The sequence below is a fragment of the Bubalus bubalis genome, chromosome 19 (assembly GCF_019923935.1).
Source record: "Bubalus bubalis isolate 160015118507 breed Murrah chromosome 19, NDDB_SH_1, whole genome shotgun sequence".
NCBI classification, from domain to species: Eukaryota; Metazoa; Chordata; class Mammalia; order Artiodactyla; family Bovidae; genus Bubalus; species Bubalus bubalis.
In genome coordinates this window covers 23,498,492-23,516,896 of record NC_059175.1, presented here as the reverse complement: position 1 = coordinate 23,516,896, position 18,405 = coordinate 23,498,492, and the positions used below count along the sequence as shown (strand labels likewise).

The 18,405-nt window shown below is 38.1% G+C and overlaps 1 protein-coding gene across 2 annotated transcripts in view; it reads right to left on the bottom strand.

Moving 5' to 3' along the window:
* PLPP1 (phospholipid phosphatase 1) overlaps positions 1–18,405 on the bottom strand; it is a 106,077-nt gene that overhangs the window by 28,502 nt on the left and 59,170 nt on the right. Inside the window, exons 2-3 of one of the 2 annotated variants that reach the window (XM_006074158.4) lie at positions 15,203–15,354; positions 10,093–10,373 (exon numbers count right to left, since the gene is read on the bottom strand). In XM_006074158.4, coding sequence (XP_006074220.1) covers positions 10,093–10,373; positions 15,203–15,354 — 433 coding nt within the window. The remainder of the gene's footprint in view (positions 1–10,092; positions 10,374–15,202; positions 15,355–18,405) is intronic. The other variant, XM_006074157.4, reaches the window with a different exon arrangement.

The following is an 18,405-nucleotide window of genomic DNA, read 5'->3' as shown; positions in this document are numbered from 1 at the left end:
GTGGCATTCAAGGGTTCTAAGGAAAAGGTACACAGCATCAACATGATGTAATCAGTTGATATGTTGATATGATTTAGTAGCCTTTTAACATTTAAGATAAAACACTGGTTGATTTATTAAAACCCAAGGATATCTTTCATCTTAATATATCCACTGCAAGACCTACATTCTAATTCAAAAACTGAGAAGAAAATCCAAGGGATAATTAAAAAACCACAAAAAGCTGAAGTATTTGTTAATACTAATTCTTTAAACAGTCATTTAAAAGAGAGGAAGGAAATTCAGTGAAATGTCAAACATCTAAAACTGAAGAGTATTTGCTAGTATGGTGTGTGGTGGGGAAAGGATTTTTGATTGTTTTTAAAATAACTTATGGTACACAAATATTCATCAATACGTACTGGCAGGATATCACAGAAAGTGAAGACAGGCTCTTATCTTTGCAAACTTGCATGCACCTTAGCCAAACCTAGACTCAACTCATTCTGCCTCTCAGGAAAAAGAATCAAGCACCAAGTTAAATCTAAGGGGGGAGAATCTTTTGCTTTTATTGCCAAATTAAAACAAAATTATATGGAATGTATGAATTCAACACAGGCTAAATCAGAAGTTTGCATGAAATGTATGGAGTTATTTAATTAGATATCAGTTATTAATTAGGGATCATTTTCATTTTCTAGAAAAGTTCAAGATCTCCTTTACAAAGTACCAAAGAAAACACCAAAAATGAAACAGGTTATACCGAAAGTCTAATAAAACATGGCTTGTACACTCTTAAGTAGCCAGCCTTTAATCATGTTGCTCCCTGGGCCTGAGACATACTCCATACCAATTCTACACATTCAAACCTTACTCATCCTCCAAAATGCCTCCTCTAGAAGAAGTATAATGCTCCTCTGATTTCATACAGCATTTTATTTTCACTCCTTTAAGGCATGAATCACTTTCTATTACCCATAAAATCTCCAAACAAGTCTCAGCTCCTACGTAGTATGCCACAAGAGCAACAGGCACACCTTATTAGTAGCTCCTACACTAACTAGGACTTAAGAGGAATAGGTATTAGTTCAATTTAGTACCTTCCTGTTACATACTGAAGAAGTGGTTCAGAGATCAGCAGCCAAGGCACCATCTGGGAACATTTTTTCAGAAATGCCAATTCCTGGGCCCCACCCCAGACCCAATGAATGAATCAGAAACTCTGAGGATGAGGCCTAGCAATCTGTATTTTAACAAACTGTCCACATGATTCCAATGTGGTTAATATGTGAGAAACATGGGGGCAAAAAGAGTCAGGGTGGTATGGGGGTGAAAAAGCGGTCACCACTACAACTGAGACTATTAGGCACTGCTGTTCAGAACAGAGGAGGTGGAAACAGATATTGGTCTTGAAGTCATCGCCTATTAAATGCACTGACAGCTAAGGCCCTTAGAGTGAAGGATCTTTTAAAATCATCCTTTCTTTCATTCTATATGTTGATATTTCCATACAGATATGACTAAAAAAAAAAAAGGCTGTCTAGTTTACTGATACACACATGTATAAACAACACAGATCAGCCTGAATAGAATAAATGAATCATTTTGAAGGCATAAAGGCTCACCCAGTGATGTTTACAATTAGGCTACACAGAAGAAGCCATTCTCTCAAAATATAAGGCAGGTTTTACCAGGTACTCAGAGAAGGCAATGGCACCCCACTCCAGTACTCTTGCCTGGAGAATCCCATGGACGGAGGAGCCTGGTAGGCTGCAGTCCATGGGGTTGCTAGGAGTCAGATACGACTGGGCGACTTCACTTTCACTTTTCACTTTCATGCACTGGAGAAGGAAATGGCAACCCACTCCAGTGTTTTTGCCTGGAGAATCCCAGGGACAGGGGAGCCTCGTAGGCTGTTGTCTATGGGGTCGCACAGAGTCGGACACGACTGAAGCGACTTAGCAGCAGCAGCAGCAGCAGTTACCAGGTACTTGGTACCACAGCCAATCAGTCTAGTTATAATGGGTTTTCACTATTATAGAAGGCACACCCTCCAACTTCAACTTTATTTACCTGCATGTGGGCTGCATTAAAAAGAGAAAAGGAAATTTATTTCTCCCACTCAACCAAATATATTCCAATTAAACATCTAAGCAATAAAAGCTGCCGTAATTCAAACAGAAATAACTTTGTATTGAATATCTGATTCATACAGCCAGAGATTAGACACTCAGAAGTGATCAGGAACACTGAGCTTATGCTTAAACAAATATAATTTAAATAAAAGCTAGAAAAAGAAAGTTGAATCTCTCAAAGAAGCCAATAGTTTCTATACTGTAATATCATAAATAGGCCTGCTCACCGTGCTCATCTTAAATTCACTCCACCTAACAGGGTAAATATCAGCTCTCACAACCTGAGATAGCAGATGTCATACAAAGTCATATTCCCATATACAAGTGACATAAAGCAGTAGTTCTCAAAGTGCGGTCCCAAGATCAACAGAAGCAGCAACAGCTGGGAACTTCTTAGAAATACTAATTTTCAGACCCTATCCCAACCTTCTGAATCCAACACTTGGAAGATGAAGCCCCAGAAATCTGTTTTAAACAAACTTTCCAGGTGAATCTAATGAACCATTAATGTGAGGTGCCCACTGATTCTCTAAAGAGAATTTTGACCTGTGAGGGGAGCTACAGGTTTAAACTACCTGGGCTCATTAGGAATTTGTTTCAGAAACTGAGAGTAATGCTATTATCACTAACATAAGCAATGGAAATTAAATGTCCTACTGTTCCAAGTGTTAAGTCCCTTTTATTTCACAGGAAATTCACAGGTATTGATTTTAAACAGTGACTAGGACTCTCTGGCTATTACAACTAATAAATATTCTATTATAGTCCATTATGTTCTCACTTTTATGTTTAGGACCCAATGGCCACTGCAAATGACGCCTAGTAAAAATCCTGTGACATCAATGATATCAGAGAGCACAAGAGCATACACATGAGCAGAAAGGGTGGAGGGAAAAAGAGAAAAAGAAACAAGAGAACAAATGGGGAAAAAAATCAAGAACAAAAACCAAAATTGTAAGAGGATACTCTCATCCTAAGATGTAATTCTGACTCATTTATAATCAACAAAAATGACTCATTCCGGGTGCCTATGTTCCCTTCTCTCCGTCAAACATTATAATTTTATAATTAAAAACTTACATGGGGCAGGCTGTGGTGATAAATTAAAAGAGCAGACTATACCATAATCTTAATAAACATATAGGCAATTCTAGACTGAAATGTTTTTCCATTCTTGGCATCCTAACTTTAAAATTCAAGAGAAACAGAATAGGAAAGTCTGTATCCAACCAAACTATGTTCCACAACAAAATAGCAATGCAAGCCACAGTTATGTTCCAATGTTATACGGCTCTGAAACGATCAACAACCAATTCATTCTGGAAACACTGATGGAAATCACATTTTTCTCATAAGATATAGTCTTCTTAAAATTTCATCTATATGTCTGGTTTTCCCTTATCCTTGTTTCAGAATCTCAAAACTTACTAACAGAAGTTCTTCACTAAAAACTACAGATAATAATCATGTGTAATATACCTAGCTTTGCAATTTGAGTTATCCAGATATTTCTACTGTTTTGTAAAATGGCTTTCCTGACTCTTACATAACTGCATATGGGTTGATGTAGAAATGTTAAGTGATGATGGGTGAAAAACCCAAGTGTACTTAAGTCAAAAGTTCAATCAGAGTAACAGTACATGTTGGCCAATTTGGGTACACTAGAAAGAGACAGAGAGTATGACACATATGGGCTGGAAAATGTAGTTCTTTTCATACCATTTAAACTAAATTATATTATTTCTAATTTTTCCCAAATGGTTGCGTAAGAAAGAAAAATTTCTCGTAAGATAGGTCATAATCAAAGTTTGAGCTAAGATTTATATACCTGAACCTGAAAAACAATATATGTGTGAAGAATTTGTGTCCTTTAAGAGTCATTTATAGGCTTCCCTGGTGGTCCACTGATTAAGAATCTGCCTTGCAATGCAGGGGGCACCAGTTCAATCCCTGGTCCAGGAAGATCACACATGCTACTGGGCCATTAAGCCCATGCCACAGCTACTGAGCCTGCGCTCTGGACTTGTGAGCCACAACAACTGAGCCCCCGTGTTGTGACTACTGAAGCACCCTAGGGCCTGTGCTCCACAACAAGAGAAGCTACCACAATGAAAACCCCACGTACTGCAACTGAAGAGTAGCCCCTACTCTCCGCAACTAAACAAAGCCCAAAAAAAGCAATGAGACTCAGCCCAGCCAAAAATAAATAAAAACATTTTTTTAAAGAATCATTTACAAAAACATTTTCTGGAGATCAAACCAGTCAATCCTAAAGAAAATCAGCCCTGAATATTCACTGGAAGGACTGATGATGCAGCTGAAGCTTCAAAACTTTGGCCACCTGATGCAAAGAGCCGACTCATTGGAAAAGACCCTGACACTGGGAAAGACTGAACACAGGAGAAGGGGATGATAGAGGATAAGATGGTTGGATGGCATCTCCGACTCAAAGGACATGACTTTGAATAACCTTGGGAGTTGGTGATGGACAGGGAGGCCATCTGGGAGACAGTGGAGGACAGAGGAGCCTGGCGTGCTGCTGTCCAAGGGGTCACATGGACATGACTTGGCAACTGACCAACAACAGTAACAATCAAAAAGCAAGGATTTTTCACACTAGTTTATAAAGCATAAACTAGATCTGACTTACATACTTTAAGTACCCAGCAAACACACTTTAAATTCAAGGATTCAAATGAACTGAATGTTTTATTTATGGAAACTATATACTATCCAAACAATAAACAACATAGCCAGGAGACTGGCTATATATTATTATCAGACAAAATAGACTTAAAGCAAAGGATGTTTCTAGAAACAAAGAGAGACAGTTCATACGAAAAAGGGTACATACCACATGAAAAAAATAGAAATGTTATACATTGAACAACAGAATCACAAATATATGAAACAAAAACTAACAAAAATGAAAGAACAAAAGCAATCAACAATTACAGTTAGAGATTTCAAATTCCTAAGAATAACTGACAAAACATCTCCGCAGAAAATTCATATAGACATAGATCAAAGAGTCAATTACAGAAAGATATGCAAAGAGCTGACTCATTTGAAAAGACCCTGATGCTGGGAAAGATTGAAGGCAGGTGGAGAAGGGGACGACAGAGGATGAGATGGTTGGATGGTATCACGAACTCAATGGACAAGAGTTTGAGTAACCTTGGGAGTTGGTGATGGACAGGGAGGCCTCTCATGCTGCAATCCATGGGGTTGCAAAAAGTCGGACACAACTGAGCGACTGAACTGAACTGAAATAACTCACTGATCAAAGAGGAAAACACAAAAGAAATTAGAAAATAATTTTAAACAAAAATGAAGTTGCAATATATAATAATCTGTGACATAGCTAATGATCTAGGTTTTTACCTTATGAAACTACAAAAAAAAAGAAGAGGAAATAAAACTGAAAGCAAGCAGAATAGCAGAAATAGATGAAATCAAATACAGAAAAACGATAAAGTCAATGACCCCAAAAGAAACCAATAAAACTAATAAAAAGATTAATAAAACCAATAAAACTTCTGGCCAGACCACTCAAGAAAAAAAGAGATTAAGACAAAAATTATCAATGACAGGAATGTAGGAAGGGTTAGCTCTACACTTCTTACAAACAATAAAAGGCAATAAGGGAAGAGAAACTGTGAACAACTTGATGTCAACAAACTTGATAATTTAGATAAAATTTACAAATCTCTTAAAAGACAAATGATGACAGTTCACCTAAGAAAGAGATAACTTGAATAATCCTCATCCACTTTAAAAAATAAAACCATAGTTTACAACATTCCTACAAAGAAAATTTCAAGTCTAAGTGTATTTAGTGGTGAATTCTACCTAACATTTAATACCAAATGTTGATACCAAATCTAGCCAAAAACTTCATAAGAAAACTATAGACAAGTAACATTCATGAACACAGAAGTAAAAATCATTAACATATCATTAGCAAATTGAGTCCAGTTAATACAAAAAGTATAATATACCATGACCAAGTGAAGTTTATCCCAGGAATGAAAAGTTGCTTTAATAGTCCAAGATGAAAAGGATACACTATTTTAAGAAAAGCAGTATGACCTCAACAGCCATAGAAAAAGCATCTGATTAAACACACATTTATGACAAAAATCTAATAAAGCGCATCTACCAAAAACATACTGGTACTATATTTAATGGTGAAAGACTGAGTGCTTTCTACCTAAGGTCAGGAACAAGACAAGCATACCTGCTCTCACCACTTCTTTCAACATTGTATTAGCAGTCTTAGCCAGTATAATACAGTAAGGAAAAGAAATAAAAAGCAATATAGAAAAGGAAAAAAAGAAAAACAACACTGTTTATTCACAGACAATATTAAGAGGAACAGAGAAAATCTTGAGGAATCTATACAAGAAGTTACATTAGCAAGTTTAAAGGATAAAAGGCCAGATAAAACCATATAAAAGACTTTTTGTTTTATTTTTAAATACAACTAGAAATCAATTTAAATGTTTTTTTAAAAACCTTTCATAATCACATCAAGAAATCTTAAAAATTAGTGACACATTTAAGCAAAATGTATGCAAGACACGGACACCAAAATCTTAAAACTACTGCTAAGAGAAACAAAAGAACATCAAAAAAATGGGAAGATAATATCATATTCATGGATTAGAGGACTTAATATCAAAATGGCAATTCTTCACCAACTGTCAAATTAGAAGTAACCTCTATCAAAAATAAAGGCTTCCCTCATAGCTCAGTCAGTAAAGAATCTGCCTGCAATTCAGGAGACCCAGCTTTGATTCCTGGGTTGGGAAGATCCCCTGCAGAAGGAAATGGCAACCCACTCCAGTAATCTTGCCTGGAGAATCCCATGAACAGAGAATTCTGGCAGGCTATATCCATGGTGTCACAAGAGTCAGACATGACTTAGCAACTAAAGTGAAAGTGAAAAGTGAAGTCACTCAGTCATGTCCAACTCTTTGTGATCCCATGGACTGTAGCCTGCCAGGCTCCTCCATCCATGGGATTTCCCAGGCAAGAATACTGGAGTGGGTTGCCATTTCCTTCTCCAATAGCGACTAAAGCACTACCATTAAAATAAGCTCCTCTTCTCCAACCAAGCCACTTTATCCCTTCCAACCCAATTCCTTCACTGTATATTCTGGAATTCTATATTGTATGTGATATGTGTGTGTTGGGGGGAGGGGTTCCCTGTTGGCTCAGTGGTAAAGAATCTGCCTATAATGCAGGAGATGCAAGTTTGATCCCTAAGTCAGGAAGATTCCTTGGAGGAGGGCATGGCAACCCACTCCAGTATTCTTGCCAGGATGGTTAAAGTTCTCTATACTTCCTTGCGTCTTCAAACTCTTCGCTGAAGCTCACTACATCTACTAGTCATCAAAGAGCCTTTCCCTAAGACAGTACTTGGCTCTACATCACTATCAAAGCAGAGAATGAGATATCCACATCCTATACTTAAGAATCCACTGTTGGTCTTGATTATCTTCACCTTTCTTCACAGCCATTGCTGGACCAGTCTTTCCCTCTTATAAAAAAAAAAAAAAAGGTTGCTTACCTAAGCTCAAATCAAAATACCACCTTCCACTATCTACTTCTCAACCAGTTTCCACTTAAGTCACTTTCCCCACTTCATTAAGACATTATACCCATATCAGTCCTCGTATCATCACCTCAGAGCCTGTCATTCAACAACCTGTTTATTCTTTGGCCTTGTTAACAACAGGGAGGTTCTCTTCCATTGTCAGTTCAGTAGCTCAGTCATGTCTGACTCTTTGCGACTCCATGGACTGCAGCACACCAGGCTTCCCTATCCATCACCAACCCCCAGAGCTTGCTCAAACTCATGTCCATTAAGTCAGTGATGCCATGCAACCATCTCATCCTCTGTTGTTCCCTTCTCCTCCCACCTTCAATCTTTCCCAGCATCAGGCTCTTTTCAAATGAGTCAGTTCTTTGCATCAGGTGACCAAAGTATTGGAGTTTCAGCTTCAGTATCAGTCCTTCCAATGAATATTCAGGACTGATTTCCTTTAGGATGGACTGGTTGGATCTCCTTGCAGTCCAAGGGACTCTCAAGAGTCTTCTCCAACACCACAGTTCAAAAGCATCAATTCTTCGGCACTCAGCTTTCTTTATAGTCCAATTCTCACATCCATAAATGATTAATGGAAAAACCATAGCTTTGACTATATGGACCTTTGTTGGCAAAGTAATATCTTTGCTTTTTAATATGCTGTCTAGGTTGCTCATAGCTTTCTTCCAAGGAGCAAGGGTGTTTTAATTACATGGCTTCCACTGTCAATATTTGTTTACTGTAAATCTTTCCTGCTAGACTAAGCTCCATGAAGATAGAAATCAGAGCTGTCTTGTTCACTGCTGAATTCCAAGCACACAGCATAATGCATACTATTAAATAAAGTGTTTTTTCATCTCCATTAAATGGAAATATTGAGGACCACTAGCAGGCCTGTTTTGGAGAAGGAAATGGCACCCCACTCCAGTATTCTTGCCTAGAGAATCACATGGACAGAGGAGCCTGGTGGGCTGCTGTCCATAGGGTCGCACAGAGTCAGACACAGAAGCGACTTGGCACGCATGCATGCATTGGAGAAGGAAATGGCAACCCACTCCAGTGTTCTTGCCTGGAGAATCCCAGGGACCAGAGGAGCCTGGTGGGCTGCCATCTATGGGGTCGCACAGAGTCGAACACGACTGAAGCGACTTAGCAGCAGCAGGCCTGTTTGACTTACAAAGGAACTAACAAGGACAATAATATGTCTGGGAATCATATATAAAAAACAATCAGAGGATGTTTTTCTGAGAGAAAGTATTTGTTGGATGAATAAATAAAGGAAAATGGTAATAGCTATCTTAAAATACAAGAAGATCAAACACAGAATAAGTAAGATTAACAATTCTGAGATTTGGGATGAGGAACTGACTCTGCTACTTATTAGTGGCTTTTTTGTCTTTTTAAAAGAATTTTATTATTGGAGTATAATTGCTTTGCAATGTTGTGTTAGTTTCTATATAACAAAGTGAATCAGCTATATGGTACACATATAGCTATACGGTATACATATAGCTGATCCCCTCCCTCTTGAGCTTCCCTCCCAACTGCCCACACATCCCATAGAGCACCAAGCTGAGTTTCCTCTACTATAAAGTATCTTTACTCTAGTTAACTATTTTACACATAGTAGTGTATTTACATTAGTGTGGCTTTATTCAATGTTACTGGGCCTTTGTCTGCTCATCCATAAATTGAAGGCATTAGACCTTTTGGGTTCCAAATATTCTCTTTCATCCATGTCTAATAGCACTCCCAATGTAGAAAGTAGCCCAAGTGTGCAGTAAGAAAGCAATCTGAGGTCCCAGATCTATCAATATATGAATGAAATTAACTTAAAAAAAAAAAAAACATACTCTAATAATACTAAGAGATCTAGCAGAGCTCCATTACATAGTTGAACTATATCAAAAGTAAGCAAACCATATAACCCATAGGGCGGCCACTATCTATGTAGTAAATAAAGTTTCATTGAAACATAGCTACACTGGTTTGTTCAAGGACTGTCTATGATTCTTTTTTTCTGTTACAAAGGCAGAGTTGAACAGTAGCCAATATATGGCCCACAAAGCCTAAAATATTTATTATCTGGCATCTTAAGAAAAAGTTTGCTGATCCTGGATCATCTGATTTAAAGGGTTCATTTTACATTATTATACACTGAAGATGAAAAGAATTGCATTAAAATGCTCTTAAACAGAGTACTGGGATAAAACACGAAAAAAGAGTAAGTAGAGAAAATAGATCAAACATGATTTCAATTCACCTCCCAGTAATTATACTAGCTTCTCTCTCTTTAAGCTACCGGATAGCTCATCTTCCAATCACTGAAACCTGGTATTTCAAGAATGCACAAGATAAAACAAGCATTAAAAATTTAACACGCACCTGCCCTCCTTCACTTTTTGTGCATTCCCTCGGCATATGTAGTTTTCAATGTAACCATCACTGCAGTTGATTTTTGACCAGTCTGGGTCACAAACATCCAAGAAGTGAGGCCGCAGTCTGCCTATCGAATACTTGGCAATATCAGTCAGGGACTGACTAGCAGCTGCACCAAATAAAAATGTTCCAATGGCTTTGTAAATAGTGGCTATGTAGTTATTCCTGATAAAGGAATTCGAGTGCAAGAGGCTAAAATAAACAGACAGGGTTTCTCCAACAATCATCTGAAAAAAAAAACAAAACAGAAAAATAATGTTAAAGCAGCATCCAGGCACATCAAACAAAGTAAAGAATAGAGAAGAAAATGGTAAATCATAATAAAATGTTTGTTTTAAAAATACCTCCCTCTCTTTTTCCTTTTCAAATGGAGAACAACTTAGGATTCCTAATTCTAGACCACAAAAAAGGTGTCCTCAATTGATACTGCTCACAGAGCATTGACAAAGCCTAAATAATTCCAAAGTCTGCCTTGAAACAATAAGGCCTTACTTCTTGTATTCAAATAAACCAAGCCTTAATAAGTAGACAATGATGTACCATGGAGTATAAAAACAATGGCTTTTCAAAGAATACAGACTTTCTGATTAGAATATCCCTTACATAAGCACTTTTACCTCAGAGTCTGCATTTGCATCAGACATTATTACTTTGAACCAAAAATATTCATCATGTTAAAAAACGTAAAACATTTTTAAGAGAAAAAGCTAATCTAATAAAAGCAGGGATCTAACACTGAGGTTAAAGGGTACAGAGGGCAGAGATCAGCTGACAAGGTCTCCCAGTCCTGCCTCTCCAGGAAACCTTTAGGGCTGGCTTCCTTAACAAGTCTCATTAAAAGACCAAATACATACTTGATGTTCTCCTCCAAGGAAACATTTCAAGTGACTCCTTCCTCTTTATTTTTCACTGACTTTTGTAAAATGGGAGTCATAGCCTTCTCAGATACTAGTAGTGTGTGTGTGTGTGTCTAAGTGCAACCCAGTATAATGGGTTTAAAGGCATAAAATGGTTTTCAAGTACTTTACAAATTCACAGACCAATATCCTAAGAAATCTGAAAAAATACTGAATGGCAACATTATAAAAAAATAATAAGCCACACTCTAGCTACCTGAGACCAAAATAAACACTTAAAACAAAAAATTCTGCTTGCTAATTTATATTGGGCATGGATATAAATCACAAAGTTGTTTCACTTAAAGAGTTTCACTGCTTCATCTTAAATTTATATAAACAATTTTAAAAAGCATTCAAACATTTCCATTTAGCAACTATTAATTGTCTTTGGGGGTGAGATAAACGGTTGTCTCCCAAAAGGGATTTCAAGAACCTGATATCAAAAATTCTTTCTTCATCTGGCTCAATGGCTCCTAGAATTCCATAATTACAATGTTGTAACTTTGACATCTAGACTATGAACTCCACAAAACCATGAATTTTTAGTTGAATAGAAAGCCACCACCACCACAGAGGCCTAAAATAGCTGGTGGTCAATAAATTTCAATTCAAGGTGCTACCTCTTGGGTAAAAAGTAAACATTCTTAAATATATTAAACCCCACAGAAATATATTCCTCGTTATAATCCTTAATGTGGACGACTTAATCAAGCCTTTGCTGAGCATAGGTCTCACAGGAGAGGAAAACCACATTCACTTCTGGGGATACCATACCTCCACAAGTGTGCTTAGGGTACTCCCTGGTGACAGTCCTAGAGGCCTTGAATTAAAGTATATTACATCTTCTCAGGCCATTAAGGTGTTCCAGCAACTGCCTTGATAGATAAGCAGCAAGACAAGGTATCGCTAATGTTTTGTTATGGAGATAACCTTCAATAATTTGAAATATATACCAAGTATATTAGTCAACCACAATTTGAGCAGTGAAACTTACACTTTTCAGCTGTCAGTTCTTCTTGTGTAAGCACTCAACTACTTTCTAAAAACAAATATTAATTTTTGTGAGTCTTCATAGTCATAATGATCATTGTTTAGGGCCACCTAGACTCTGGTTCTTGCCACTGATGACTGAAAATCAATTCACTAGTAACATTCAGTGTACTGGACACAGATTAAAAGTTGACCTACAGATGTAGAATATGCTGAAACTTAACCCTTAACACTTAACCCTTAATTCTTAACCCTTAACCCTTAATAACCCTTAACCTTATTCTGAAAGTTAACCCTTAACCTCAGAGGGACTCTAAATCTAACAAATGCTAGGTCAAAGTACATCATTTTTTTTTAATTATGTATGCCATCTGTATTGAGAGAAATAGATAACAGAGACATTCTAAATCAAATGCAGGGAGATGTCTGTGCCTTCCACCGACACATGACAGCCATATTTTTATTTCATTTTAAAACCTTATCTTGCCCTTTGAGCCATTTAGGCCAACTCAGCCTCTGGTGAAGTTCACACTTAAACTAACTGCTCTAATTGTAAAGCTGGGATTGCTTGTCAAACATTATTTAATCAGATTAAGGATAAATTATTAAAGTACTAAAGATGATGTTTGGGGGAGTAGAACAAAATACTTTTTAAGATCAAAGCTAGTAGCTATCTAAATCAGAAGGATTTAATCATTTAAAACCTATGTACCAGAGTATTTTCTCACCATCTTTATATCTCTGTCAACCAAGATAATTTTATATGTCTCTATGCTGTCACTCTAGTTATGTGTCTCCCACTCAGGACCCACCTTCCTAAAAGAATAGTCTAAAATCACTCACTGCCATACTTCCACTCCTTCCTAAATATCTCTAAATACCTCTAAACCCTTTATTCTACTGAATAGCTCTCCAAAAAGTCAAAATGGTAACATCAGATCAAAGAGATTTTTATCAACCCAAATCCTAACTTCCCAGTAATATATGACATCACTGACCATTTTGTCCTTATTGAACTTCTCCCTTGGCTTCTGTGATACTATATTAATTCTGATTCTTTACCAGGTTCCCTCAATCACTCATATATTTGTGGATCACTTGCAAGTCACATCAAAGGCCTGGTATGAAGTCCCAATCATAGTCCTGATTTTTTTTAAAGAAATGATTTACTTTCTAGAAAACAAAATTAAACATAAACAAGTCTAACCATGTGCTACCTGAAAGAAGTTGAGTTAGTGAATAATCTGAAATTATGTTAAATTAGTACATAAAACCACTGCCAGTGTGTGTCTTTGTTGATATAGTTGAAATGAAAAAAGTACTTGTACAGCACTTTTAAACAGTCTGTTCTTTTTACACTCAACTTAGACTTCCCTTGTAACTCAGTCAGTAAAGAATCTGCCTGCAATGCAGGAGTCCCGGGTTCAATCCCTGGGTTGGGAAGATCCACTGGAGAAGGAAATGGCAACCCATTCCAGTATCCTTGCCTAGAGAATCCCATGGATAGAGGAGCCTGACAGACTACAGTCCATGGGGTTTCAAGAGTCAGACACAACACAGCAACTAAACCACCACCACACTCAACTTACTTGCTATTTCGTAAATATAAAGATAACCTTTTCACAGGTGACGGTGAAATAATCAAAACTTCCAAGTTAATAAAATATACATAACAAGTTTTTCCTAACTGAGTGTCTATGGATCCTGCACTTGCTATGCAGGCTGCACAGCACCCTGTCCTCTGGCAGGCCTCTGGTCTGTAGCAGATTTCTGTAGTTTTGCTCGGGCAGCATCCTTCTTACTGAGACACAAACAAAAGTAGAATTGAAAGACAAGTACATTTGTAGCAGCATTTGAGTACTTGAATCTTGTCTAAAATCAGCTATTATTTGCAGAAAAGTCCTGCTAAAATTTTTATATGTAAAGAGCTATTAATCTCTCAGAAATACATACTTAAAAGAGTCTACTCGTACTCCCTCTTTAATAGAAGGATCATAGGCTTTCTTTCTTTTCATAGTAAAAACTTAGTGTAAAGATCTGTCTAGATTAAATGGGCCACTGATTTTTTAAAACTTCACTACATTATAGGAGAGTCACCAATATTACTACATAATCACTCCAGTTTCATTTCAGCATCTAGGACATGCCAGTGTCCATGGCAACGGCAAGGATAACAAGATGAACAAGGCACCATCTCTGCCTTAAGGAGCTCACAGTGTTGCGAAACAAACATTTGTATAGCAGAGATGTTCTTTTATTAATTATACACCACCAATTAGGAATTGATTAACTTTTAGTGCTAATAAGGAGCTGTGATTATTCTGCAATCAGACACTAAATTTCTACATCGAGAAGTTTTGCTTTGTTTTTTAATAAACTTCAGAACAGACAAGATATATCTTTTTGGTTATTTATCTTTTTGGCCTATCTCCTGGATGAGACCATATTATCTGCTTTTAGTATAAATCTTATTTCTAAAATTACAAGATATATAGCATAAAATTAAAGTCATAGAATCTCTGAGTCAAGAGATAATAAAAATCATCTAGTCAAATCACTTGAAATCTTCTCCCCAACCAGAGCACATTCTCTAGGCATTCTCACCTGAAATCCTAGAAAACAGTAATTATTAGTTTTAATACCAGTAAAAATGCTTTCATATTCACTTTTAATTATGTATAGAACTTAGGCTTTTCTCCCCTATTTCTGCCATTATCTAAAAATTCTTTAAACTAAATATGGGTTAAATGAAGCCTTTTAACACCTGTTAGTAATATTTCTTTTCTAGAACTCAGTAACTAAGAGTCAGTTCATAAACAGTCTCAATAAATCATAAAATAATATCCTAAGTATAAAGTATGCTAAAAATACATTGATACAGTATTCATCTATTGTATTATTACTCAAACAATAGCAAATTAGAGCTAAAAAATATCAGTGACTTGGAAAAGATTAGCATAAAACCATATGTATTTAGTAAGGTTCTTCTAATTATACACTGTTACTCTTTTAGCCCCACTTAAAATAGCTGAGATTATTTTGATCAAATAACATAAAAAGTTAAAACACATGTTTTAGAGGGTTATACATTTAATTGTTAACAGCTAACACAAAATTAAAGCCAACTGCCCAAAAGTGATAAACTTGGAAAAGTGGATTTAACTTACAACGATAATACTGAATGGAATGATTATTCCACCTAATAACGGATAAGGTATGGTGTCTTCTTTGTAAGGGTACTTGATGGACTCATCATTACAGAATAATCCTCGTTGGAAGGGGGTATGCCTTGAAGTAAGAATTGCAAAAGGCAATCCAGCTAGCAAAAGGAATAAATGAAAATATCATTAAAAAGGAATATCAAAACTAATTAATGGCAATAATTATCCCAGAGATCATCTTTAAAAATATGTTTGCCATGAAAACAGTAAGAGCACATGGAAAAAGAAAATGCAGCAACACATGCAACAGAAGTTAGAAAAATTACAGCTTAGGGTAAAGATTTTTTTTCTACAAAAACAATGCCTTCAAGTCCTCTATTAACCAGTTTAATCAAGAAAAACTTCTTCTCTTTGTTTCTACCCAAATACACCAACCTGATTTCAGAGGAAGAAAAATCTCTTCTCATGCTCTTGTTGTCATTTAATCATAGGGTTTCCAACACTATTTTCAAACCACTTTGTCAGGATCTTTTCTTCAAAAAGAAAAGCAGCATTCTGACATTCTCCATTTTATCTTGATATTACTTGATATTACTACCATATCACAAGTCATGGTCACTGGCTAAGTTATCAGAGTATCTAAAGATTATCCGCTCATTTCTGTACTGTCTATGGCAAGTTTAGAACTGCTATGAAAAGGAGTGCGAACTTAAACCAAGTTTCTAAAGAAAAGATGGACAATGAAGTGAAGCACAAAAGCACCTAAAAGAGCTCTCTCTTTTGTCTTCATCAAGATCATGCCTCACACTCATCACCTAAGATGTCTAAACTTTTACCTAAAGGTGAACTTTAAGAATTCAGTCCTCCTTTATTTCATCACTGCATCGAGCATCCCGATTAAAACGGCAGCATACTGACTAGAACTGCTTTCTAAGAGAGCTTAGCAGAAACCCTCAGCGTGAGTTCTGCTTCAGGACTTTCCCAAGGATGGACCCATTCACCCAGCAGTAATACCATAACCATTTAGCTAACATACTCACTGGATATTCAAGTGTTCTTTCCATGAAACACCAAGTCTTGACAACCATTTACAGTTCTCATCAACTCCACTAAGCCCTAAAGACTCAAAAACAACCAAGCTTCTGACACTCTGCCTAATGCATAGACTACAAATATCAAATGAACTGCCTGATGCGTCGACTACAAACATCAAATGTGTTCAATCTTCAAGGGTCAAATGAAAAGGGGAAGCCTGTTCCTGGTTCTTTTTATTTATCTTTCTATTTTTCATTAAACTCTGAATATATGAACCAAAGTTTATTTCTTTGTATTAACCAATTTGTCATGCTATTAACCCACTAGGAGTCTTTATGATGTGAGAAGTGACCAAGAAGGCAGAGTAGGAAGACCATGAGCTTGTAAGCTCCTTCTGCAGGCACAGCAAAATTACAATTATTTACAGAGCAACTACCCATAAGAGTGAACTGAAAATTAGCAGGAAAGATCTTTTACAGCTAAAGATATAAAGAAGGAATCACAAGATAAGCAGAAAGGGTGAAGTATGGTCATCACCCATATTTCCAGGGTATACAACCCACAAATGGGAGAATAAATTACAACTGCAGAAGTCCTCCCCAAGGAGCAAAGTGTCCTAGCTCCACATCAGGCCCCTCAACCCAGGGGTCTGCACCAGAAAGAACTCCCCTCCTACTGCCCAGACTGTTTGGCTCTGAAAGCCAGCAGAGCTTCCTTTTTGGAGAATCAGAGAGTTGTGGGAAATAGAGACTTAAGTCTTAAGAGAGCATACACAAAATCTTATATGTTCCAAGATCCAGGGCAGAAGCAGTAATTTAAATGGAACTTGTGTAGGACCTACTTGCTCATCCTGGAGAGCCTCCCAGAGAGGCAGAAGGCAACTGAAACTCACTCTGAGAACAAAGATGCTGGCAGCAGCCATTCTGGGAAACTCATTCCACCCCCAAGACACAGGTGTTGTTAAGTGTCACTTTAGAATCCTCCCTCTAACCAATCAGTGAGAGACCAGGCCTGCCTACCAAACAACACCAGCTCTGGGATGCACCAGGCCAGGCAGCTAGGTGGGCAGGATCACCAGCAGGCTGACGCTATAGAGAACTCCCTGAGCCCCCACCCAATTCAGGACATGACCCCACCCACTACAGGACCCAGGTCCCAGCCCCACCTACAAGCGGGCCACCACAGCACTGGGACCACTGGAAACCACACACACACACACACACACACACACACACACACACAGAGCTAGTCATCTGACCCAGCCCCATCTACCAGTGAGCCAGCACTAGTCCCAGTCCTGGCCTCACACACGGGGTGTCAGGCACCAGCCCCAAGATCTGTGAGGCCCCAACTCCACCCACCTGTGGCAGACACCACCCTTGCGACAACCAAAGCCCTGCAGTCACAAACCCTGGGCCCAGGAATGCCCACAGAGGGGCCAACGCTAGCTGCAGAAACTTCAGGCCCCACAGCAAAAGACTCCAGGACCTCATTCCACCCAACAGTGGGCCAGCACCAGCCCCATGTCCTTTTGGGCCCCCACACCAGCCACCAAGCCCCAGAACCACCACAGCCACCCACAGCAATTTGTGTAAAGTCCTGGCCCACCCACTAGTAGTCTGGCACCACCCTGGACACCCAGGGCCCTGGTCCGCCCAACAGCAGGCCAACACCAGCTCCAGGACACCTTAAGCCTCTGAGCCAGCCATGTCAGGATCCAGCTCCAACCACCTGCAGGGCAATACCAGGACTGGAGGCCATACAGCCAGCCAAGCCATGACCCAGCCCCACTCACCACCCAACCTCACCCACCAGCAGCTGGTAGCCTTCTCATAAGACAGGATCTGGCAATCAGTGGGACCAGGCCAACCACACACACCAGTAAGACAGCCACAGCTGTCAATCAGGCACAAGAAACAGACCTATGCAGCCCACATAGAGGGTACCCATTAAACATATAGCTCTGGTGATTAGAGGGGAGTATGCTGCTGGGCCATGTAGGACCTTTCCCACATAAAGCCACTTCTCCAAGATCAGGAAATATAACCAACCTACCAAATACACAAAAATATAAACAGTGAATTAGGCGAATTGAGGTGACAGAGAAATACATTCCAAATAAAGAAATAAGATAAAACCCTAGAAAAAGAACTAAGTGAAGATAAGCAATCTAC